The sequence below is a fragment of the Silurus aristotelis genome (assembly GCF_946808225.1).
Source record: "Silurus aristotelis genome assembly, chromosome: 24".
Taxonomy (NCBI): Eukaryota; Metazoa; Chordata; class Actinopteri; order Siluriformes; family Siluridae; genus Silurus; species Silurus aristotelis.
This window is the reverse complement of record NC_139597.1, coordinates 390971-415970: the sequence shown is the minus strand read 5'-3', so window position 1 is coordinate 415970 and position 25000 is coordinate 390971. Positions and strand designations below refer to the sequence as shown.

Sequence of the window (25000 nt, the reverse complement as noted above, 5' to 3'; positions counted from 1 at the left end):
GTAAGTATTGCTCAAGCTAGTGGAGTTTGGAAAAGAGACCGGGAATTCTGCAGGTTGGGAGCTGAGACAGTGTATAGAGGGAGTTTGGGGGTAGCCGGGGTAAAGGGATGTGACCTAGAAAGAGTAGGTGTACTAATCTCCAAGACCTTCCTTATTTAATTTTCCCACTTAGCATCGCTCCACAGGAAACAATCACCCACTGCCTTCTGGAGTTTATTAAAGACTGCTGGAAGAAGTCCTGCGCCATTTCTGTTCCTGCCTTAAATACAGAATAGAAAAGGGACAAGAAATAACTTCAGCAAACGCACCATGATTTATACATATACAAATATCAAACAACCCCAAATACCAAATATCTACATCCACTTCAACTCAGTCTTCTTAGTTTAAATCTCTTTAAGAAGTATTTATATACACACAGTCCCACGGTCCGAGTGATCAGGTCCAAACCCTGCTGAGATGAAGTTTGCTGTCGGTGTCCTTCTGAGCAAAACTCCAAAGGGCATGAAAAAGGAGTGTTAAAAGTGTCCCAATAATCCTCAGCAGCTCTCTTCCTCCGTCTCTTCCCCCGTTTATATTTACCTCCATCTGTTTTTCACACTGTTCAGGGTCGAGGTCAGAATTCTCCTGAATGTTGGTGATAATATTGCGAGAGCAGGACGGAACCGAGTCCATCAGCACATCGTGTCCATGGATTATTTCATTAAATCATTACATACATGTTCATAATGAAATGTGCAACATATGTGGCAGTGCAATAATCCAACAATAAATGTTAGAAAATAAATAAATAATAAATGTATTTAATAGAATTAAGGAAATGTGAAGTCGTTATACCAAGTAAGTCATTAGTTATTAAATCTTATGACTCACACAAGCTGAAATCCCAGTTTACATAACATTTATTTCATTATTTCATTTAAACACACACACACACACACACACACACACACACACACACACACACACCATATATAATCATGTATTCTATATGCATAAATGTGTCATGGAAAAGTTCATTTATTTCAGTGATTCAACTCAAATTGTGAAACTCGTATTAAATAAATGAAACACACACAGACTGAAGTCATTTTACGTCTTTGGTTCTTTTAATTGTGAAGATTTTGACTTCCACAAATTCACATCTCAGTAAATGAGAATATGGAGACATGCTAATCATCTAATCAACTCACAGCACACTTCAGGTCACGGGCCGAACAGGATAAATATTTATTGAACACACTAAAACAATGTTTTTTGAACATAAATATGAATAAATACAGACAGGAATATTATTCTAGAATAAATAAACAGCTCTCCAGAAAAATCTCTCCTGTGGAACACCAGACGTCTCACAGCTTCATCATGCAGCTCTTCAGAAACTCTCCCTCAGTAAATAACCTGCTGATGAGACTCTGATTTCTCCTCTGTTTTCACACCAGCTTCACTTTGGGATTGTTCTCTGGTGAAAAACATCTGCTAAAATGTGAGATTCTTCTTTAACTCTTCTACTTTCTGTATCTTCTGCTCTGCATTCAGGTTCTTCAGCTTCTCCTGATGTTTTGTCTCGTAGTTCCGTCTTAGATTCAGATCCTTAATTACAGTCACATTCACTCCACTAATAACACACACGTGTTTACCGCCAGTGTCAGTAAACATCTACTCAGAGTCAACTTTTCTCTTCACCACTGTGAGGCGCTGTTTCACAATAACTGTACAATAGGGTTAAATACATCAACAGAAGCTCCACTTGATTGACGCTGGAATGTTCTCAGGTAGTCTAGTGTTCGGTAAGGCAGCTGAAGCGATGCATTATGGGATCTGTAGTTTGTGTTTATCAGCGCTTCATATGGCCGGAACATTAATAACAATAATAATAGATCTTTATAAAATCATCTCGCGGGCCGGATATAATTGTACGTCGGGTCGGATTTGGCTCACAGGCCTGAGTTTCACACGTGATATAAAGAATCTCTGGCATATTGTTATGAGGAACATGAGAAACAAGAGACTAAAAAATGCCACAGTCTGATCTCCTCCGTGCCACAGTCTGATCACCTCCGTGCCACAGTCTGATCACCTCCGTGCCACAGTCTGATCTCCTCCGTGCCACAGTCTGATCACCTCCGTGCCACAGTCTGATCTCCTCCGTGCCACAGTCTGATCACCTCCGTGCCACAGTCTGATCACCTCCGTGCCACAGTCTGATCTCCTCCGTGCCACAGTCTGATCACCTCCGTGCCACAGTCTGATCTCCTCCGTGCCACAGTCTGATCACCTCCGTGCCACAGTCTGATCTCCTCCGTGCCACAGTCTGATCACCTCCGTGCCACAGTCTGATCTCCTCCGTGCCACAGTCTGATCACCTCCGTGCCACAGTCTGATCACCTCCGTGCCACAGTCTGATCTCCTCCGTGCCACAGTCTGATCTCCTCCGTGCCCAATTGAGGCAGTAATTAAAACAAAAGGTGCCTCAACCAAGTATTGAGTACAGATACAGTAAATAAACAGACTCTCCAGAAGACCAACAATTCACTCAAAATGGTTTTTTATTGGTCTTATGAAGTTTTCTCATTTTTGAGATGTGAATTGGTGGGTTTTTGTTAAATGTGAGACAAAATCATCACAAGAACCAAAGACAAACTACTTCAGTCTGTGTGCATTAAATTATTTGTAATATAAATGGTATCTGACAGATATTTCTATATCTATAAAATCTAAACATGAGCATGAATGCAGTTGAATTTTAATTGCTGTGTATCAGAAGTGCTCCAGAACAAACTGACGACAGATCTGCTCTATAAAGCTCCACTTCCTGAAGATCATGGAGCCTTGTGCAGTTTATCTGCCGATTGTGTAAAGGTTTACATTTATTTTTTCACCAGGTTTATAAATATTTATTACTGAATGCAGATGAATAATTTCCTGTTAAAATCTCGTGTTTTTATGTCACCTGAGGTAATTTCTAGGTTTATAGAAGTTCATTATTTCGACACTGATAAATTAAAAACAGAGCATTGAAGCAGGATGTACTTTCCATCCTCATGTCTGTAACACTGAATAAATCTGTTATGGTATTTAGCAGATTGGGGAAGTGGGAACTCGGTAATTGAGGTTCTGGTTTACTGATCAGAAGGTCGGGTGTTTGAGTCCCAGTATCTCCAAGCTGCCACTCTTAAGGCCCTTGAGCAAGACCCTTACGCTTCTGTACACCAGGGGCTGAGACCCTGAGCTCTGATCCCAGCTTCCTAACATCACTGGGAGTTTCCCCGTGCTGTAAAAGTGACACGTTCATTTTTTTTCTTCTTCACCTTTTCGGGCGGATGGTATTCGCAATCTCTCTTTTAGAAACTTCCTCTGAGCACACGACTTCCACGTTTACTCATTACGTTTTCCACACAGTTCAACTCCCAGTTCAGCCTCAACTGCTGCATTAGATTCCGCTTCACATCACTGACTTTACTGTTGCATCTTCCAAATGGTTTCTCATTTCTCCCTCTTCTCATTCTCGACTTCTCACACTGCTCTGAAATCTTTACGTGAACACACACTCAGGGGCCGCAGGAGTAGTGGAACTACATGCTTTTTATTTAGTTCATGGTTCATCGTAGTCGTTTGGACCTGGCACATGGTGAGCAGAAGTGAACTGCCAGTGACTTTCAAGTCAAAACATTTTATTTGTAGTGTTTTAATAATGGACTTTGTCTCAAAGCAGCTTCACACAGATTATACAGTTATAAAAGAATCATATATATAAGTTTGTTCTTTATAATTCTATCCCTAATGATCCAGTGGAGACTGTGGTGAAGGAAAAACTCCCTGAGATGTTATGAGAAAGAAAACCTGAGGGGAACCTCATCCTCATCCTCAGTGTGCAGTGATGGAGATTTAATGCAGACTGTAGCTGCTGTGCATCTTTCTACCCTCCAGGCTTCATGAGGAGGATAATAAGCTGCTGCTGATATCAGGAGAGATGATAACAGTTATAGTTTCACTTACAGTCTAATTAATGTCCCTGAGTCAAGAGTGAAGCAAAAGCAGACCTGAATAATCAAGCAGTTTTTATATCATGGAAATTCTTTTAATTTTGAGATCATAGGATTAAATTCCACACAGAACTCCACTGTTATAAACATTCGGCTTCAGTGTGCGACTCCTGAAATCCCTCCATGGCCAACAGCTCCTTCTGAAACACTGTTTGTAAATTGCTTTACTGATATATGATAATATTTACATTAAACTTCGCCATTCAGTCCATATGTGTCTTTTTTCCTGAACAGAGAAATGACTGCAGCAGGAAAACTCATCCTCGTTTACTGCCTGTTTCACGGTTTGTATATTGATTTTTCTCCGTTGATGAAACTGTTTATACTTCAGCAAAATCATTCAGTGTGATTAGTTTGTGTCCCTGTGGTAATGATTTATTATAGTTTGTGTCTATATCATTTTGTGCGTGTGTGTGTGTGTATGTGTGTGCGTGTATGTGTGCGTGTGTGTATGTGTGTGCGTGTGTGTGTGTGTGTGCGTGTATGTGTGCGTGTATGTGTGCGTGTATGTGTGTGTGTGTGTGTGTGTGTGTGTGTGTCTGCAGTTGTTTTGTGTAGAGAATTCTCCATCAGTCTACCAGAGAGTGTAGAAGGTCTGGGAGGACTCTGTGTTCTCGTACCCTGCAGTTTTGAGATTGAGGAGCAGTATGATGAAGATCTTCAGGGAAATCCTGCAGGAATCTGGTTAAAAGACGGCACTAATCATAACTATTATAAAGTCTTTAACTCTGGAGAACCTACAGAGAACACGATTAAAGGGAAAATAACAGGAGATCTCCTCATGAAGAACTGCACCACCATCTTCTATAACATTAGAAGGAAAGACAGTGGAGTTTATTACTTTAGATTAGAAGCTGCAGGACCACTGAGAAACACGTACACATCTTCATCAGTGTCAGTGAGAGTTGGAGGTGAGAGCTGCAGCAGTGTGTGTGTGTACAGTGTAACTGTAATTACACTCATGATGATCTGGAACACATTTCAAACTCATCTGTAATGTGATACTGTGTGTTTCTCAGCCTCTCCAATCAGTCCATCAATAACACTGTATAAGGAGGATCAGGAGAAGCTGGAGGACCAAAAGCAGGTGCTGGAGGGAACTTTAGTGAGGCTCATGTGCTCAGCTCCATCTCCTCCATGTCTCCTAAATCCTTCCACTTTCACATGGAACTTCCTGCCTGAGGAGGGAAGACAGGAGCAGAACCACAGCAGCAGCTTCAGCTCCTCTCAGCTGAACTTCAAAGCTACTCACCTTCATCATGGACGTGATTTCACCTGTACTGTCACCTACCAGCTCCAGAACTTCAACAAATCAAAACAGAGCTCTTTTACTCTACATGTTCTGTGTAAGTGCTGATTATTCACTTCATATTCATCTCATGTTTAATAACTCATGGAGGCTCCTAAATCCTGATCTTTCTCCTTCAGATGGTCCTAGAAACACCTCAGTATCAGCATCTCCATCTGCTTCAGTGCTTTTGGGGAGTTCAGTGTCTCTGAGTTGCAGCAGTGATGGAAACCCTGCAGTGCTGAACTACACCTGGTACAGAGAGAACGGAGAGCAGATAGGAACCGGAAACCATCTCACCATCAACACCACTGATTCTCCACACAGTGCTTTATACTACTGTAGAGCTCAGAACCAGCATGGAGATCACAACTCTTCTATCCACCTGGATGTTCTGTGTGAGTACTGCCCATGTTTTTAATTATGTTCACTATATAATGTAAGATTATTTATTGTAAAAATAATGTAAGAATTTTGCCAATTCAAAGGTTCCTGTTCTGGTTCTGAAACAAATAACCAGGTGGGAGGAAATGGCAAAATAAAGGAATAGAGCATTTATAAAGCAGATCAAATAACTTTTAAAAGAAGAAACTGTGACCTGAATTCTTTTTCTTTTCACTTTTCTTCTCTGTCTGATCACCCCGAGATTCTGGAGGTTTCTGAGCATTTTTACCACATGGAGTCTACTGTATTACTGCATTAAGAGCATGTGATCAATTTTAAAGAACTTGATTCTCACAGTACTTTGTGGACTTTCCAGGTCTGTTTATGGTCTGCAGTGTCTGCTCTGTAAAGCACTTAGTCAAGTCAAGTCAAGTCAAGTTTATTTGTATAGCGCTTTTCACAACAGACATTGTCTCAAAGCAGCTTTACAGAAAACAACAGTGAAGGTGAATGGTGTGCGTTTGTCCCTGATGAGCAGCCGTGGCGACAGTGGCAAGGAAAAACTCCCTTAGATGATATGAGGAAGAAACCTTGAGAGGAACCAGACTCAAAGGGGAACCCATCCTCATATGGGTGACATCAAAAGTTTGGTCATAAATCTTTCAACAATACAGAACAATTTGTGATCATCATAGATCCAGCATCAGCTTCTCCATGCCAGGGCCTTTAAACACTCGGCATCTACTTCTCCATGATCATCCATAGGTCCATAATCTTCACGAGGTGGGACGTGACTGGAGCTGGCCAAACCTCAGGAAGCCTCGGGATGGGGAGAGAAAGAGAAGCAGTGGAGAGGAATTAGCGTAGCTGCTGTTCATGATATTAACAGCACAAGTTGATAATGTGCATGTGATCAGATGTTCTGGAGCACAAGGTTGTGATGTGATGTGCGTGATGTGTGTTATGTGTAGGCTTTGCTAAAAAGATATGTTTTTAATCTACACTTAAACTGGGAGAGTGTATCTGAACCCCGAACACTGTCAGGAAGACTATTCCAGAGTTTAGGAGCTAAATGTGAAAATGCTCTACCGCCTTTAGTGGACTTTGCTATTCTAGGAACTACTAGAAGCCCAGAGTTTTGAGATCTCAGGGAGCGTGACGGATTGTAGCGTGTTAAGAGACTGGATAGATACATGGGAGCCAAACCATTTAGTGCTTTATAAGTGAGTAGCAGTAGTTTGTAGTCTATTCGAAACTTAATAGGAAGCCAATGTAGGGACGATAAGATTGGGGTTATATGATCGTATTTTCTTGACCTAGTAAGAACTCTTGCTGCGGCATTCTGAACTAACTGAAGCTTGTTTATTAATGATGCAGGACATCCACCTAGTAATGCATTACAGTAGTCTATTCTAGAGGTCATAAACGCATGGACGAGCTTCTCTGCATCAGATATAGATAACATATTTCTTAGCTTAGAAATATTTCTAAGGTGAAAGAAGGCTGTTTTTGTAACTTGATTGATGTGATTTTTAAAAGATAAGTTGCTGTCTAAAATAACTCCCAGGTCTTTTACCGTTGAACTAGTAGTTACAGAACAACCGTCTAAATGCAGGCTGAGATGCTGGAGCTTCTGTGTACTATTTTTTGGGCCGATGAGCAAAATCTCCGTTTTATCAGGATTTAATAGCAGAAAGTTATGGGTCATCCAATCTCTTATTTCTTCAACACACTCAGTTATGCGAGCTAATTGAGCTGTATCGCCTGGTTTGGATGAAATATATAGCTGGGTATCATCAGCATAACAATGGAAGCTAATTCCATGCCTTCTAATAATATTTCCTAATGGAAGCATGTATATTGTAAAAAGCAGGGGTCCCAGAACTGACCCTTGTGGCACGCCATAATTTACTAGCATTATCCTGGATAGCTCTCCATTTAAATCTACGAAATGGTAACGATTGGACAGGTAGGATTTAAACCAGCTTAATGCCTGTCCCTGAATACCGATGTAATTCTGTAAGCGATCGAGGAGAAGATCATGATCTATAGTGTCGAACGCAGCACTAAGATCTAGTAAAACTAATAGGGAGATGTAGCCTTGGTCTGAAGCTAAAAACAGGTCGTTAGTGATTTTAACTAGAGCAGTTTCTGTGCTATGATGGGGCCTAAAACCTGACTGAAACTCTTCAAAGATATTGTTCTCCTGCAAGTGGTTACATAACTGGGCAGCGACAATCTTTTCTAAAATCTTAGACATAAATGGGAGATTTGAAATTGGTCTGTAATTCGATAGCGTGTTTGGATCCAGATTAGGTTTTTTAATGAGGGGCTTAATAACTGCTAACTTGAGGGATTTAGGGACATGACCTAACGATAGTGAGGAGTTAATAATATTTAAAAGAGGCTCACCAGCTGTATATAACACTTCCTTCAGTAGTTTAGTGGGAATTGGATCTAACTGACATGTTGTTGATTTAGCTTTCATAATAGCATCATACAGCTCTTCCTGTCCTATACATGTAAAACAGTGTAGTTGTGGGGTTGTAAGTACGATTGTGTCAGGAGATGCTGTCAGAGGTTGAACTGCCACAATTGTTTTTCGAATGTTATCTATTTTTTCAGTGAAGAAATTCATAAAGTCTTCACTACTAAACTGTGATGGAACACATTTTTCAGATCCCTGATTTGTTGTTAATTTAGCGACTGTACTGAAAAGGAACCTGGGATTGTTTTTGTTATTTTCTATGAGTTTGCTCAGGTGTTTAGCTCTAGCAGCTTTTAGCGCCTGTCTGTAGCTAAGCATACTGTCTTTATACGCAATTCTAAATACCTCCAATTTAGTTTTCCTCCATTTTCTCTCCAGATTACGTGTTGTTCTCTTTAGGGCATGCGTATGACTATTATACCAAGGTGCAGGTGCTTGTTCTCGAACCTTTTTTAACCGGATGGGGGCAACAGTGTCTAAAGTGCTAGTGAGGATAAGGTCTATGTTGTTCGCCATCTCATCAAGATGATCAGCATTTATGGGTTTAATGTGAAACTGAGATAAATCAGGCAGGTTATTTATGAATCTGTCCTTAGTGGTTGGAATAATAGTCCTACCAAGTCGATACCGTGGTGAAACACGGTTAATCTGCTCTACCGGTAGTGTGTACAGTAGGAGATAATGGTCTGTGATGTCATCATTCTGAGGTAAAATATTTATATCAGTGACGTCTGCTCCGTGGGATATTATTAAGTCTAGTGTGTGGTTAAAACGGTGGGTTGGTCTGGTGACGTTTTGTTTACTTACACTCTGATGGCAGCTTGGCATGCAAACTTCAGTAAATCCAGGCAGTCATGTACCAAGAGCTTGCTGCAGACTCTGTCTCTTAAGGGCTTTTGTTACATTTGACGTACAGGCCTGAAGTTATTGAGAGCACCAGGATGTACTTTTTTAAGGTACAGGAACTATAGAGAAGGGGAAAGGCAGTGGCGCTTTACATCACAGCAGTACAAGGTCTTCTTCCCTCTAGTGCTGCAGGTTATACACTGGATAGTTGGTCAGGGTTTGTTGGTTGCTCCCAGTACATACAGCGTCTTTTAACAAGGAGGCAGAGAAAACAAAATTAGAGGAATTAAACACCCTGCCCAACACTCTCTCTTTCTCAGATGCTCCTCAGATCTCTTCCTCCTCCAGCTGTAACAGCACTCAGGATTTGATCGTGTGCTCCTGTGATGTTCATGGAAATCCAACACCTAAACTGGAATGGCATCTCTCTGGTCAAAATTCTTCAACCACCAGGGAACAATCTGTGAACAACATGCCCTCAAGAAGCTTCATCTTCATCCATCAGTCATTTGTGGATGACCTCACGGTGCAGTGTGTTGCCTCCAACACCCTGGGCATTCACACACAGCTCTTCTATATTAAGAAAGTTTCTCATCACTCTGAAAAAGGTTTGAACCACCAAGACCTCATTTAAACCTTCATTTTTCCCACTCATCTGCAGTTCTGTTTCATTCACTTCCATTCATTCAAAAATAAAGCAACAAAATAACATGCCAGCTGCACTTTCTTGTCTCTGTAATTAAATAATGAATTATAATAATGAAATAATTAGAGTAATTAAATAAACAATGACGTGCAGTTAGCATCCAAACAGTAGTGCAGATAAATTCAAGGAAATAAATGATATTTTGCTGCAGGCTTTACAAATACAATGTACAGGTAGAGGTGAATATTATGATGTATTCCAGCAATGCAAATGGAGATTACGGTAAGTGAAATCAATCAAAATGATGGGGCAGTAAGTTGAGGTAGAAGCAGCAGCATGAGGCGTGCAGTAGAAAAGCTCTATCTAAGTCGTATTAATGAAGATGGGACACCAGATGATGATCCTCTTCACTGTAAGCTGTTTTGTCATTATCTCTGACCAACCAACATATTATCATTACCAAACGTGATGGTGGAGTTGGATTTGTGCACGAGTAAACAGTTGGAGAAAAAAGGGGGCAGAGGAGAAGATTATAATGGCACTTCTTAATACACAGTGTTGCGTAGGGTGTTTAGGATGATGGTGAAAGATGTGCTGTTGCGATGCTGTTGGTCAGAAAGTCCAGAGTCCAGTTGTGGAGAGCAGAGTCGATACCAACTCTGAAGACCAAACTGATGGAATGAGTGTAAACACAGAGCTGAAATAAATAAATAACTCTCTCACATGGGGGTTGTGATTTTTTTAGGTGAGTCTGTGCAGAGTGAAGGGCTGAGGAGAATGTGTCCTCCACAAATCTGTTCTGAGAGGAAGCAGGCTGATGGGGAGCCACTGTGAGTCGTAGCAGGCTGGTTAAGGGAATGTTTGGAGAGTGAAAATCTAGATGCCTTGCCACATGTATTTATGCTCGGCATCCTGGATTCTCACTTTAAGTGCTGCTGATGCACTAGAAACTTCCTTCACACACTTCCTTCTTCATAAGAGTCTTTCATTAAAATGTGAGTAGTGAACACCTCTGTTAACATGGTGAAGAGCAGCATGGTGGTGTTGGGGCTGGTGTAGACCGCAGTGTCTGTAAGGGTGTGGGGAGAGCAGAGAGGTTTCTGCTCTCTCTAGCCACACTATTACCGCTCTCACTGATGATTCCATCTATTTCATGATGAAGGAGAAGTTGAAGAGTAGCAGCAGGGATGGTGATCAGATTGTGGGTAAAGGTAACATGTTATAGAACTTCAGTCCCATTGGTGTAAACGTGTATTTTCACCGCTTCTGGAACAGGAGACATTTTGGAAATATCTGGGAGTTGGTGCGATTGAATTTGCCAGGCAGCATCCAGATGTTCTGTCTGTAGAAGAATTCATTTTCTAGTGCAATGTTCATGTTCAACGTTCAATTATTTAGATATAAAGCACTTTATTTTTATTTTGTAACATTTTTATGTGGACAGAGTGTGTGTGTGTGTGTGTGTGTGTGTGTGTGTGTGTGTGTGTGTGTGTGTGTGTGTGTGTGCTTGTGTGCGCACCCGTGTGTGTGTGTGTGTGTGCGCGTGTGTGCATGTTTGTGTGTGCATGTGTGTGTGTGTGTGTTCAGGTGTAGATATTGTCTCAGTGCTGATTGGTGCTGCTGTTGGAGTGTCAGTGATGATGATGATGATGATGATGATGCTGTGGGCTCTGTTCCTGTATAGAAGGTGTGTTTAATTTTGACTGATATTAACATATAAATATTAGAATAAAGTTTATTACAGTTGGATTGAAATAAATGAAGATAATGAAGTGAAAAGTAATTTTCCCTCAGGAGACTGAATGTGTTGCAGTGTGCACGAGGAAACACGGCAGGACTCGGTGCAGATGATCGGGTTAGTGTGAACTGTCACATACAGATTGGAGATTTAGAGAACATTTAAATTTAAAATACTGAGTTTTCTCACCTGTTTATCTCCACAGGCTTTTGGACAGGAAGCAGATGGAGAGTGTGTGTATGAGAACAAACAGGTTTCATCAGAGTCACTCCATTACTCCACCATCATGTTTCAAAACCGAGCAGGAAATGAAATCAGGGGTCTTTCATCTCACACTGATTACGCCACCGTCCACCACGACTCCCAGCTCCACAATCAGGGAGGAGATTCAGAAACGATGGCTAAAGAAACAGAGCAGATCAAACACTCTGATGGAGATCATGCCGTTTACGCACAAGTTAAACCCCAGAAACGGCAAAAGATTTGAAAAAAATCACATTTATTTGGTGACATGACAAAAACATCAGAAAAACAGCAAATCATCATGCACACATCTGGTTTGTTTTATGTGCTTCTGATTATATCATAAGTTTCTGATTTTTATTGTGTTTTTGATATAAATATATTTTTTCTAATATGTGTTTATTGGCATTTCATCATTTTCCTGATTCCTCTTTGATTCATGTCTAAAATTTTGTTTGAGAAATAAATATATCCGATTAGCAGTGTGTAATGTCTCATTTTACTCCTCCTTTACACACACACACACACACACACACACACACACACACACACACACACACACACACACACACACACACACACTGTGTTTTACATGTTGTGTTTTATATTTACATTTACGTTTACATTTGTGGTATTTAGCAGACGTCCGTGTCCAGAGCGACGTACAAAAGTATACAATACAATATAAATATATTGTGTTGTGCTTTATATGTTGTGTTTTACATGTTGTGTGTTGTGTTTTACATGTTGTGTGTTGTGTTTTACATGTTGTGTGTTGTGTTTTATATGTTGTGTGTTGTGTTTTACATGTTGTGTGTTGTGTTTTACATGTTGTGTGTTGTGTTTTACATGTTGTGTGTTGTGTTTTACATGTTGTGTGTTGTGTTTTATATGTTGTGTGTTGTGTTTTACATGTTGTGTGTTGTGTTTTATATGTTGTGTGTTGTGTTTTATATGTTGTGTGTTGTGTTTTACATGTTGTGTGTTGTGTTTTATATGTTGTGTGTTGTGTTTTACATGTTGTGTGTTGTGTTTTATATGTTGTGTGTTGTGTTTTACATGTTGTGTGTTGTGTTTTATATGTTGTGTGTTGTGTTTTACATGTTGTGTGTTGTGTTTTATATGTTGTGTGTTGTGTTTTACATGTTGTGTGTTGTGTTTTACATGTTGTGTGTTGTGTTTTATATGTTGTGTGTTGTGTTTTATATGATGTGTGTTGTGTTTTACATGTTGTGTGTTGTGTTTTATATGATGTGTGTTGTGTTTTACATGTTGTGTGTTGTGTTTTACATGTTGTGTGTTGTGTTTTATATGATGTGTGTTGTGTTTTACATGTTGTGTGTTGTGTTTTATATGATGTGTGTTGTGTTTTACATGTTGTGTGTTGTGTTTTACATGTTGTGTGTTGTGTTTTATATGATGTGTGTTGTGTTTTACATGTTGTGTGTTGTGTTTTATATGTTGTGTGTTGTGTTTTATATGATGCGTGTTGTGTTTTATATGATGTGTGTTGTGTTTTACATGTTGTGTGTTGTGTTTTATATGTTGTGTGCTGTGTTTTACATGTTGTGTTTTATATGATGCGTGTTGTGTTTTATATGTTGTGTGTTGTGTTTTACATGTTGTGTGTTGTGTTTTATATGTTGTGTGCTGTGTTTTACATGTTGTGTTTTATATGATGCGTGTTGTGTTTTATATGTTGTGTGTTGTGTTTTACATGTTGTGTGTTGTGTTTTACATGTTGTGTGTTGTGTTTTATATGTTGTGTGTTGTGTTTTACATGTTGTGTGTTGTGTTTTATATGTTGTGTGTTGTGTTTTATATGTTGTGTGTTGTGTTTTATATGTTGTGTGTTGTGTTTTATATGTTGTGTGTTGTGTTTTACATGTTGTGTGTTGTGTTTTATATGATGTGTGTTGTGTTTTACATGTTGTGTGTTGTGTTTTATATGATGCGTGTTGTGTTTTATATGTTGTGTGTTGTGTTTTATATGTTGTGTGTTGTGTTTTACATGTTGTGTGTTGTGTTTTATATGTTGTGTGTTGTGTTTTATATGTTGTGTGTTGTGTTTTACATGTTGTGTGTTGTGTTTTATATGTTGTGTGTTGTGTTTTATATGATGCGTGTTGTGTTTTATATGATGTGTGTTGTGTTTTACATGTTGTGTGTTGTGTTTTATATGTTGTGTGCTGTGTTTTACATGTTGTGTTTTATATGATGCGTGTTGTGTTTTATATGTTGTGTGTTGTGTTTTACATGTTGTGTGTTGTGTTTTATATGTTGTGTGCTGTGTTTTACATGTTGTGTTTTATATGATGCGTGTTGTGTTTTATATGTTGTGTGTTGTGTTTTACATGTTGTGTGTTGTGTTTTACATGTTGTGTGTTGTGTTTTATATGTTGTGTGTTGTGTTTTACATGTTGTGTGTTGTGTTTTATATGTTGTGTGTTGTGTTTTATATGTTGTGTGTTGTGTTTTACATGTTGTGTGTTGTGTTTTATATGTTGTGTGTTGTGTTTTACATGTTGTGTGTTGTGTTTTATATGATGTGTGTTGTGTTTTACATGTTGTGTGTTGTGTTTTATATGATGCGTGTTGTGTTTTATATGTTGTGTGTTGTGTTTTATATGTTGTGTGTTGTGTTTTACATGTTGTGTGTTGTGTTTTATATGTTGTGTGTTGTGTTTTATATGTTGTGTGTTGTGTTTTACATGTTGTGTGTTGTGTTTTATATGTTGTGTGTTGTGTTTTACATGTTGTGTGTTGTGTTTTATATGTTGTGTGTTGTGTTTTACATGTTGTGTGTTGTGTTTTATATGATGTGTGTTGTGTTTTACATGTTGTGTGCTGTGTTTTATATGATGCGTGTTGTGTTTTACATGTTGTGTGTTGTGTTTTATATGATGTGTGTTGTGTTTTACATGTTGTGTGCTGTGTTTTATATGATGCGTGTTGTGTTTTACATGTTGTGTGTTGTGTTTTACATGTTGTGTGTTGTGTTTTATATGATGTGTGTTGTGTTTTACATGTTGTGTGTTGTGTTTTATATGTTGTGTGCTGTGTTTTACATGTTGTGTTTTATATGATGCGTGTTGTGTTTTATATGTTGTGTGTTGTGTTTTACATGTTGTGTGTTGTGTTTTATATGTTGTGTGTTGTGTTTTATATGTTGTGTGTTGTGTTTTACATGTTGTGTGTTGTGTTTTATATGTTGTGTGTTGTGTTTTACATGTTGTGTGTTGTGTTTTATATGTTGTGTGCTGTGTTTTACATGTTGTGTTTTATATGATGCGTGTTGTGTTTTATATGTTGTGTGTTGTGTTTTACATGTTGTGTGTTGTGTTTTATATGTTGTGTGTTGTGTTTTATATGTTGTGTGTTGTGTTTTACATGTTGTGTGTTGTGTTTTATATGTTGTGTGTTGTGTTTTATATGTTGTGTGTTGTGTTTTACATGTTGTGTGTTGTGTTTTATATGTTGTGTGTTGTGTTTTACATGTTGTGTGTTGTGTTTTACATGTTGTGTGTTGTGTTTTATATGTTGTGTGTTGTGTTTTACATGTTGTGTGTTGTGTTTTATATGATGTGTGTTGTGTTTTACATGTTGTGTGTTGTGTTTTATATGTTGTGTGTTGTGTTTTATATGTTGTGTGTTGTGTTTTATATGTTGTGTGTTGTGTTTTACATGTTGTGTGTTGTGTTTTATATGTTGTGTGTTGTGTTTTATATGTTGTGTGTTGTGTTTTACATGTTGTGTGTTGTGTTTTATATGTTGTGTGTTGTGTTTTACATGTTGTGTGTTGTGTTTTATATGATGTGTGTTGTGTTTTACATGTTGTGTGTTGTGTTTTATATGTTGTGTGCTGTGTTTTACATGTTGTGTTTTATATGATGCGTGTTGTGTTTTATATGTTGTGTGTTGTGTTTTACATGTTGTGTGTTGTGTTTTATATGTTGTGTGCTGTGTTTTACATGTTGTGTTTTATATGATGCGTGTTGTGTTTTATATGTTGTGTGTTGTGTTTTACATGTTGTGTGTTGTGTTTTATATGTTGTGTGTTGTGTTTTATATGTTGTGTGTTGTGTTTTACATGTTGTGTGTTGTGTTTTATATGTTGTGTGTTGTGTTTTATATGTTGTGTGTTGTGTTTTACATGTTGTGTGTTGTGTTTTATATGTTGTGTGTTGTGTTTTACATGTTGTGTGTTGTGTTTTATATGATGTGTGTTGTGTTTTACATGTTGTGTGTTGTGTTTTATATGATGCGTGTTGTGTTTTATATGTTGTGTGTTGTGTTTTACATGTTGTGTGTTGTGTTTTATATGTTGTGTGTTGTGTTTTATATGTTGTGTGTTGTGTTTTACATGTTGTGTGTTGTGTTTTATATGTTGTGTGTTGTGTTTTATATGATGTGTGTTGTGTTTTACATGTTGTGTGTTGTGTTCTATATGATGCGTGTTGTGTTTTATATGTTGTGTGTTGTGTTTTACATGTTGTGTGTTGTGTTTTACATGTTGTGTGTTGTGTTCTATATGATGCGTGTTGTGTTTTACATGTTGTGTGTTGTGTTCTATATGATGCGTGTTGTGTTTTATATGTTGTGTGTTGTGTTTTATATGATGTGTGTTGTGTTTTACATGTTGTGTGTTGTGTTTTATATGATGTGTGTTGTGTTTTACATGTTGTGTGTTGTGTTTTACATGTTGTGTGTTGTGTTTTATATGATGCGTGTTGTGTTTTATATGTTGTGTGTTGTGTTTTACATGTTGTGTGTTGTGTTTTATATGATGTGTGTGTTGTGTTTTACATGTTGTGTGTTGTGTTTTATATGTTGTGTGTTGTGTTTTACATGTTGTGTGTTGTGTTTTATATGTTGTGTGTTGTGTTTTACATGTTGTGTGTTGTGTTTTACATGTTGTGTGTTGTGTTTTATATGTTGTGTGTTGTGTTTTACATGTTGTGTGTTGTGTTTTACATGATGCGTGTTGTGTTTTACATGTTGTGTGTTGTGTTCTATATGATGCGTGTTGTGTTTTATATGTTGTGTGTTGTGTTTTATATGATGTGTGTTGTGTTTTACATGTTGTGTGTTGTGTTTTATATGTTGTGTGTTGTGTTTTATATGATGTGTGTTGTGTTTTACATGTTGTGTGTTGTGTTTTATATGATGCGTGTTGTGTTTTATATGTTGTGTGTTGTGTTTTACATGTTGTGTGTTGTGTTTTATATGATGTGTGTGTTGTGTTTTACATGTTGTGTGTTGTGTTTTATATGTTGTGTGTTGTGTTTTACATGTTGTGTGTTGTGTTTTATATGTTGTGTGTTGTGTTTTACATGTTGTGTGTTGTGTTTTACATGTTGTGTGTTGTGTTTTATATGTTGTGTGTTGTGTTTTACATGTTGTGTGTTGTGTTTTACATGTTGTGTGTTGTGTTTTATATGTTGTGTGTTATCAGGATCTGGGAGAATTCTGTGACTGTGCTTCTGTCTGTGTGTCTGTCAGGTGGAAGAACGTGCCGGAAACCGAAATGCAGTAAACGAGTTTTAATGAAGCAACACAGGGCAAAAGCAGAAAACAGTAAACAAAAGCAAAGCTCCGGGATAGTAAATCCTGGTGATTGCAATGAACTGGCAAAAGCTCAAAAAGCTAAACAGAGTCCCATAACTATGAAACCAAACTCTACATGTAGTTAGGGTAGCTTGGGTAGTCCAGCAGTGTTCATCAGCCTAACACTGCCTCATCGGGGCATTGAGCAGTCAAAGGGGTATACGGCTTGAGGAGTGACACTTGGAAGGTGGGGTGAATCCGATACTGCGGGGGGAGTTCCAGCCGATATGCCGCCTCGTTTACCTGCCGTTCGATCCTGAAAAGCCTGATGTAACAGGGGCTCAGTTTCTTGCAGAAGAGCCGCAGTCGGAGGTCTCTGGTGGACAGCGGGTCCCCGGGCCTGTAAGATGGGGCCCCCAATCTCCTTGCATCTGTGTGTCGCCGAGTCTCCCTTAAAGCCCTGCGTAGTTGGGTGTGTGCATCCTCCCATGTCCTGACACTCTCCCGGAACCAGTGGTCCACTGCAGGCAGGTTGGATGGCTCATTGGATCTATGTAAGCAACTGTTCTCTTTGATGAAGATGAACAAAACATCACTCACTGATGAACACTTCACTGAAACCTGAGGATTTCCTCAGCTCACAGCCTAAACCCCAGACATTGATGCACTTGTATCTAAGAAGAGATGCAGGTGTCTGACTTTAACCAATCAGAGTAAATCAGAGTGTAGCAAACTGAGCTTTAATTAATTTTGTCTTTATGCACTTTTTCTACTCCAAGGCATGGACTGTTAATGGTTGAAAGAATGCTTTTTTTAATTGAAGGAAATTATGATTCATTTTGGTTGTGTTGTTGGCCTGTGAAAAAAAGATTTACATTATTAAGGAATTTGAAAGGCTACAGATATATATATATATATATATATATAGAGAGAGAGAGAGAGAGAGAGAGAGAGAGAGAGAGAGACATAATAAGAAACGAATAACAATGATGTGTGTTTTATTTCAAATTTAATTTCTCATGTGTTTATAATATTAGGCTACGCTCACACGGAAACGATCTGAAGAGAAAACGCAAAAGTGGCGTTGCGTTATCACTTTTTATTCTGCGATTAGACGAGCGTTATGGGGGGGAAATCTGCGTGCATATGGTGACACAAAAATGTGTGAAATTCGATGTAGTATGCACTCCAGGCGGCTAGGTGGCAATGTGAAGCACTGCCACACAACAACACCAAGTCTGCGCACCTGCATACAACCTTCCTCCCACTTCTCAAAAAATCTAATCTAATCAAATCAAATCAAATTTTATTCATCACATACACATACATACAGGGTACGACATGTAGTGAAATGTTTTATACGATGGTCCGGCATGAGGGAATAGGATGGGGGAAAAGAAAAGGAGGCAGATAAATAAGTATAAGGTATAAGAAAAACTATTAAAATGAAATAAAATAAATAAATAAAATAAAATAAAAGAATATAAGGTATAAAGATATATAAAAGGATAATGTATGAAACAAATATACATATAAACAGTAAACAATGTGTAGTGAAAAATGTAAACAAAATAAAAATGTAAACAATAGGCAATTTGTGGTGGGTTGTCCATAAAGTGTCCGTGTGCGGTATGGTGTGGTGTAAAGGTCCGTAAAGTGTCCATGTGCAATATGGTGCAATATGGTGTGGTATGAATAAAATAAAAAGCGCACTGTGCTGTGCAAGTCCAGAGTTTAAAGTGTCGTGGTGCGAATGGTGAGATATGTTTAAAGTGACGTGGTGCGAAGGTGAATATATGTACAGAGAAGTGTGATGATGGTGGAGAGAGTGGGCCAGTTTTTAGATCCTGGGTGTTTCCTGGTTTAAACACCGGATGGCCTGCGGGAAGAAGCTCCTCCTCATTCTCTCTGTGTTCGCTTTCAGGGAGCGGAAGCGTTTTCCTGAACGCAACAGAGAAAAGAGTCCATTGTTGGGATGGCTGAGGTCCTTCATTATCTTCCTAGCACTTGTCCAGCACCGCATGCTATAGATGTCCTGCAGGTTAGGGAGCTCAGTGTGGATGGTACGTTCAGCTGAACGCACAACCCTCTGGAGGGCTCGTCTGTCCTGAACCAGGAAGTGATGCTACCCGTCAGGATGCTCTCAATGGTGCAAGTGTAGAAAATCTTAAGCACCTGAGAGGGTAGTTTAAAGTCCCTTAAGCGTCTCAGATGGTACAGACGCTGCCGGGCCTTCTTCACCAGGGTGTTGGTGTGACAGAACCAAGACAGATCCTGTGTGATGTTAACACCAAGTTACCGGAAACTGTCCACTCTCTCCACTGGGGTCCCGCTGATGTTTATAGGTTTGTATGACCGCTCCTGCTTTGTGCTGAAGTCCACGATCAACTCCTTAGTCTTGCTGACGTTCAGGAGAAGGTTGTTCTCCTGGCACCATCTCTCCAGGTTTTTAACCTCCTGTAGGTAGGCCGTCTCGTCGTTGTTGGAGATCAGACCCACCACAACAGTGTCGTCAGCAAACTTGATGATGGTGGTGGAGTTGGATGTGGCCACACAGTCATGTGTGTACATTGAGTAAAGCAGGGGGCTCAGAACACAACCCTGGGGGGCGCCAGTGCTGAGGGTGAGGGTGGATGAGGTGTGTTTTCCCACCCGTACGGCTTGTGGTCTATCTGTCAGGAAGTTAGAGATCCATTGACACAGCGGCTGGCTGAGTCCCAGGACCTCCAACTTAGAGGTGAGTGTGGAGGGAATTATGGTGTTAAACGCTGAACTGTAGTCCACGAACAACATCTTTGCATAATTCCCATTTCTTTGGTCCAGGTGGCTCATCGTGGTGTGGAGAAGATGAGCAATGGCGTCCTCAGTAGAGCGATTCTATCGGTACGCAAACTGTAGAGGGTCCAGTGTGTCTGGTAGTGATGCAGTGATGAAGTCTCTGACCAGTCTCTCGAAGCACTTCATCACTACTGAGGTCAAGGCTACAGGGCGGTAGTCGTTAAGGCAGGCGGGCTGGGGTTTCTTAGGGACAGGAACAATGGTGGACTGGTGAAACATGAGGGGACAACAGACTGTTCCAGTGAGAGGTTGAATATCTCCGTGAACACCGGTGCTAGCTGGTCAGCGCAGGCTTTCAGAACCCGGCCTGTGATGCCATCTGGTCCTGCTGCCTTCCTGGTATTCACTCTCCTGACGTGAGGTCTCCTCACGTCATGCTCCTAAATGGTGAACGTGTTTACCTCTCCGGCTCTCTCGGCGTGCACGCTGGTTGTGCCGCTAGCGTGGTTAGCTGCAGCCTCGAAACAAGCGTAAAAGGTGTTTAGCTCGTCTGCCAGAGAAGCGTCCGCATTGACCATTCTAGAAGATGGTGTTTTATAGTCCGTTATTGTTCTTAGTCCCTGCCACAGGTTCCTAGAGCCACCATGTTGAAACTGTGACTCTAGTTTCCTCCCGTAGCGCCGCTTTGCTTCCTTCACCGCTCTGCGAACACTGTAAGACGCAGCCTTGTATTCATCCATGTCCCCGGTGGCAAGCCCTGTGTTGTAGGCAGCGGAGCGGGATCTCAGAGCGACGCGGATGGTTTTATCCACCCACGGCTTCTGGTTGGGAAACGTTCTGATAGTGGTTTTCTGCACTGTATCATCAGCTAGTTTCCCGATGAATCCCACAACCGCTTCGGTAAACATGTTGACGTCATCAGAGCTGCGCCGGAACATGTCCCAGTCTGCGTCATCCAAAGCGTCCTGCAGAGCGGCCACCGATTGTTCAGTCCAGCGCGCGACCTCCCTCTGAACCGGAGCTTCCTGTTTCAGCCTTTGTTTGTAAACAGGCATGAGGAAGATGGCGGCATGGTCCGATTTCCCAAACGGTGGACGTGATTGTGCCTTGTAGCTGTTCTTGAATGCCGTGTAACAGTGGTCCAGTGTTCTTTCGCCCCTGGTAGGGCAGGTGATGTGCTGATGAAAGTTCGGTAGTGCGCGCTTGAGGTTGGCACTGTTGAAATCTCCGACCACAATGAGCGCAGCGTCCCGATGCTGTGTTTGGTGAAGAGTTATTGTCTCGTGTAAATCCCATACTGCAGTGTCCGTGTCCGCTTGAGGTGGAATATAAACGGCACTGACAATGACCGAACTGAATTCCCAAGGTAGATAGAAGGGCCGACATTTGATGGTCAGTAGCTCCAGATTTGGTGTGCAGGAGCGTGAAAGAGGAACGATGCTCGCGCTGTCGCACCAGTGGTTGTTCACCATCAGACACACTCCACCTCCTCTTGACTTCCCCGACTCCAGTGTTCTGTCCATGCGGTAAACCGAGAAGGACTCGGCCGGCTGGATGGCGTGGTCCGGTACCGCTGGGTTCAGCCATGTCTCGGTGAAGCAGAGAAGGTTGCAGTCCCGAATGTCTCTCTGGAACTTGACCCTTGCCCTGAGGTCGTCGAGCTTGTTCTCCAGTGACTCGACGTTGGCTAACAGGATACTAGGTAAGGGAGCGCGGTGTGCGCGTGCCCTCAGCCTGTTCCTGACGCCGGCTCGTTTCCCTCGCGGACGCCGGTACGGGTCGCGTCCTTTGTTCACCCTCAGGATCTCGCTCAGCCAGCATGGGTCCGGGTTTAAAAACGGCGAAAGGTGAGTGCATTGTACACCAATAGATATAAGAGTGTCTCTGTCATATCTAATGATGTCCATCTTGTGTAGATGGAAGTGTAACTACTTAAATAAAAGTATAAAATAAACAAAAAAAGAGAAAACGTAGCCGGAGCAGTCGTGACGGCAGCCGACCTCACCGGCGCCATCTTGGAATCTGGAACTTCTCTCCCCAGTAGCGCGAAATCTAAACACAATGGCGAAGCGAACAGCAAAAGCTGTCTGGACAGACGAGGAGGTGGAGTTATTGCTCCAAACAACCTTAAATTACAAAGGCACAACAGACGTATGGAAATAATCCGACATGTTTGTTATTTTCCTGTACTGGTGCATGCCTGTGACGTAAACACGTACGCGACGAGAGCCACCGTGAGCAGATTTTTGTGTTTTTACCCTTTAGACGGGAACGCGACGGTGGAGCTTTTTTAAATTTTCCACTCTGGAGGGTGGTTTCACTTTTTTGCGTTTTTAAGCCCCATAAACGCCGTCGCCATCTAAACGAAAGGCACATCTGATAAAATATTTTTACGTTTTCACCCGCGAGCGTTCTTGTGTAAACAGGGCCTTAAACTTTGGTTGTTCCAGATTCAATGTTTATGCAAAACTAAAGTTTGTTTTCATATGAAAAGGTTTAACACTACACATCTGGAGAGACGGAAAACATGCACAATCGCAGTCAATTTTTCGTTTGGCCCGCGACTTCGTCCCTGTTTTTAATTTTGGCCCCTCTGTGAATTTGGGTTTGACACCCCTGATCTAGAGTGTAACGGATTGTTGATTCTAGACATTCAGTGGTCCAGTCGAGCTCTGTGGGGTCAGACGGAGATTTTAATAATGTCGACAGTTCTGGAAGATTATTGATAAAACTCGGTGCTGTAGCTGATGTGAATGTACGAGGTACTAATGCAATGACTGAGGCAGATTTTAAAAACGATGAGGTAATGATCTGAAAAAGCTTCGGACTGTGGAATTATGATTTTTTATATTGAATCCAAATGTTACTATGAGTGGGTCCTATAACATTCTGATTAATTCCTACTAAATCTAGAATGGACACCACTGCTGCTCTTAAGGAGTCTTCCTGGTTCTCAAAATGGATATTAAATTGTACAGCTGAAAACACAGACAGAAATCACGCAGAACCTCATTTAGCTTCCTGTAAGCACCTGTGGGAGATAGTAGAGGCCCACAATCTCTGTGACATTTGGAGAAATCCAAATAAAAAACAGAGACAGTACATATGGGCCACTGCACAGCATTCCCCTCCTGCTCGTATGCAGACTTGTCGCCATCTTGGATGAGTCCGATGAGCGTGGTGTCATCTGCAAATTTCAGGAGTTTTACAGTTGGGTCACTTAATGTGCAGTCTTTTGTATAAAGGGGAGAATAGTAGTGGGGAGAGGACACATCCCTGAGGAGCACCAGTGCTGACTGTACGAATACCAGAGGTAATACCTCCCAGTCTCACCTGTTGTTTCCTGCCTGTCAGGGAGCTGGTGATCCACTGACAGATGGCAGGGGATATAGTGAGGTTTAGGAGTTTGGAGTAACACACACAACACACACACAACACACACACAACACACACACAACACACACAACATATGTGTCAAATCCTTCACTTTTTTTAATGTTTAATGTTTTTCAAACTGAAATCTCACATATATTTGGATGTAGTTCTTGGTTGAAACTCGTTTGGCAGCAGTTCCAGTCTCGAGTCTTTTTGAGTTCGACTGTGGATGAGACAGAGGGAGTCAGTGATGGAAACATGACTGAGAACAGAGACATTCCTGATCACCTGATCATCATCATCTTTTCTCTGCTTGTGTTCTATATGGTGGATCTTCAGTCTGGATTCATTTATTAGAGAACAACAGCTGAAATTCATTTTGTATTAATATATATATATATATATATATATATATATATATATATATATATATATATATATATATATAATATTTATATTTACCATTTTTATTAATATATATATATATTATATTTATATTTACCATTTTTATTAATATATGGAACGTTTAGAACAGCCCTGATATTTAATATGACGTGAGGTTCAGTTACCAGCGTGACACTAAAACAGGTAGTAATAATCACTAGTTTTTACTGAAGAACATGTCAGAGCCCAAACTTCTTTACTTTAACTTGAGTGAAAAAATGAAGTCAGAACTTTAACTTTTACCAGAATATTTTAAAACATCAGTATCTGCACTTCTACTGAGTGAAGGAGGTGTGGACCTTTGCCATCTGGCGTTCCAGTGTAGATTTAGTCATTGCTAGAGACTCAAAGCACTTTTGTACGTCGCTCTGGATAAGGGCGTCTGCTAAATGCTGCAAATGTAAATGTAAATGAGAAAAATCTGCCCCCTGCTGGAGTCTTCATTATTTAAGGTACCAACAAACAGCCTGCACCTTTTGATCTAAGTAGGTGTGGAGGATCATCCTGGTACAGAAGTTCACTCAGATACTGCGGCGTGAGAGCGTTAAGTGCTTTATACGTCAGTAGTAGTATTTTATAATCAGTGTGAAATGGAATTGGGAGCAGTGTAGACTGTTATCAGTAGTGCTGCTGCTTTGATTACTTCAGTAATAAAGTATTCTAACGATTATTCAAATAAGAAGTACTTTTTCTTTATTCAAGAAAAACTTTACACGAACTAATCTGTGTATTTATCTCCAGCTGTAAAAACGTGCTCTACTACCTGCTCCACGTCGCCACTGTGGAGGAACCTTCTGACTATTTTTTATTTTTTTTTGTTGCAAAACTTGACTTTTATTCTGAAAGAAAGCGCGTGCACGTGTGTGTAGTGTTATTACGGACCGCTTCATTGCTCGGGCCGCTGTTAGGATGTGGGAGTGGGTGTTTGATGGCCAGTTCACACTTTAATCCGGATTAGTGTAAATTCAGATTGTTTTTGTTTGCACTCGGAACCGGATCGGAATCTTCTCTCTGTGTGTGTGTACTATGTTTAAGAGGATGGCTGAATTCGGTCCAGATTCTGGAGGCCGTGTGAAGGTCTGATTCTTTACCTTTAGCTCTCATTGCTAGCTGACTGTTAGCCTCCTGCTAGCCTGTGTAGCTCTGCACTGTGACATTGAATGATTTAATGGATGAT

The 25000-nt window shown here is 40.3% G+C and overlaps 2 protein-coding genes and 1 long non-coding RNA gene across 3 annotated transcripts in view; 2 read left to right on the top strand and 1 right to left on the bottom strand.

Moving 5' to 3' along the window:
- LOC310719376 (sialic acid-binding Ig-like lectin 14) overlaps nucleotides 1-12158 on the top strand; it is a 15584-nt gene extending 3426 nt beyond the window's left edge. The window contains exons 2-9 of the mRNA XM_083529026.1: nucleotides 4281-4330; nucleotides 4592-4957; nucleotides 5066-5392; nucleotides 5475-5732; nucleotides 9373-9660; nucleotides 11286-11385; nucleotides 11493-11553; nucleotides 11642-12158. Of these exons, the coding sequence (XP_083385152.1) occupies nucleotides 4285-4330; nucleotides 4592-4957; nucleotides 5066-5392; nucleotides 5475-5732; nucleotides 9373-9660; nucleotides 11286-11385; nucleotides 11493-11553; nucleotides 11642-11923 (1728 nt within the window). The 5' untranslated portion in view covers nucleotides 4281-4284 and the 3' untranslated portion in view covers nucleotides 11924-12158. The remainder of the gene's footprint in view (nucleotides 1-4280; nucleotides 4331-4591; nucleotides 4958-5065; nucleotides 5393-5474; nucleotides 5733-9372; nucleotides 9661-11285; nucleotides 11386-11492; nucleotides 11554-11641) is intronic.
- A 10969-nt stretch (nucleotides 12159-23127) lies between these two features.
- Nucleotides 23128-25000, bottom strand: part of LOC310718804 — a 2253-nt gene continuing 380 nt past the window's right edge. Inside the window, exons 1-3 of the long non-coding RNA XR_014531278.1 lie at nucleotides 24915-25000; nucleotides 23531-23602; nucleotides 23128-23373 (exon numbers count right to left, since the gene is read on the bottom strand). The exon at nucleotides 24915-25000 is cut by the window's right edge and continues 380 nt beyond it. This is a non-coding gene — a long non-coding RNA (uncharacterized lncRNA). The remainder of the gene's footprint in view (nucleotides 23374-23530; nucleotides 23603-24914) is intronic.
- Nucleotides 24673-25000, top strand: part of yeats4 (YEATS domain containing 4) — a 6946-nt gene continuing 6618 nt past the window's right edge. Inside the window, exon 1 of the mRNA XM_083527826.1 lies at nucleotides 24673-24900. Within this exon, the coding sequence (XP_083383952.1) occupies nucleotides 24850-24900 (51 nt within the window). The 5' untranslated portion in view covers nucleotides 24673-24849. The remainder of the gene's footprint in view (nucleotides 24901-25000) is intronic.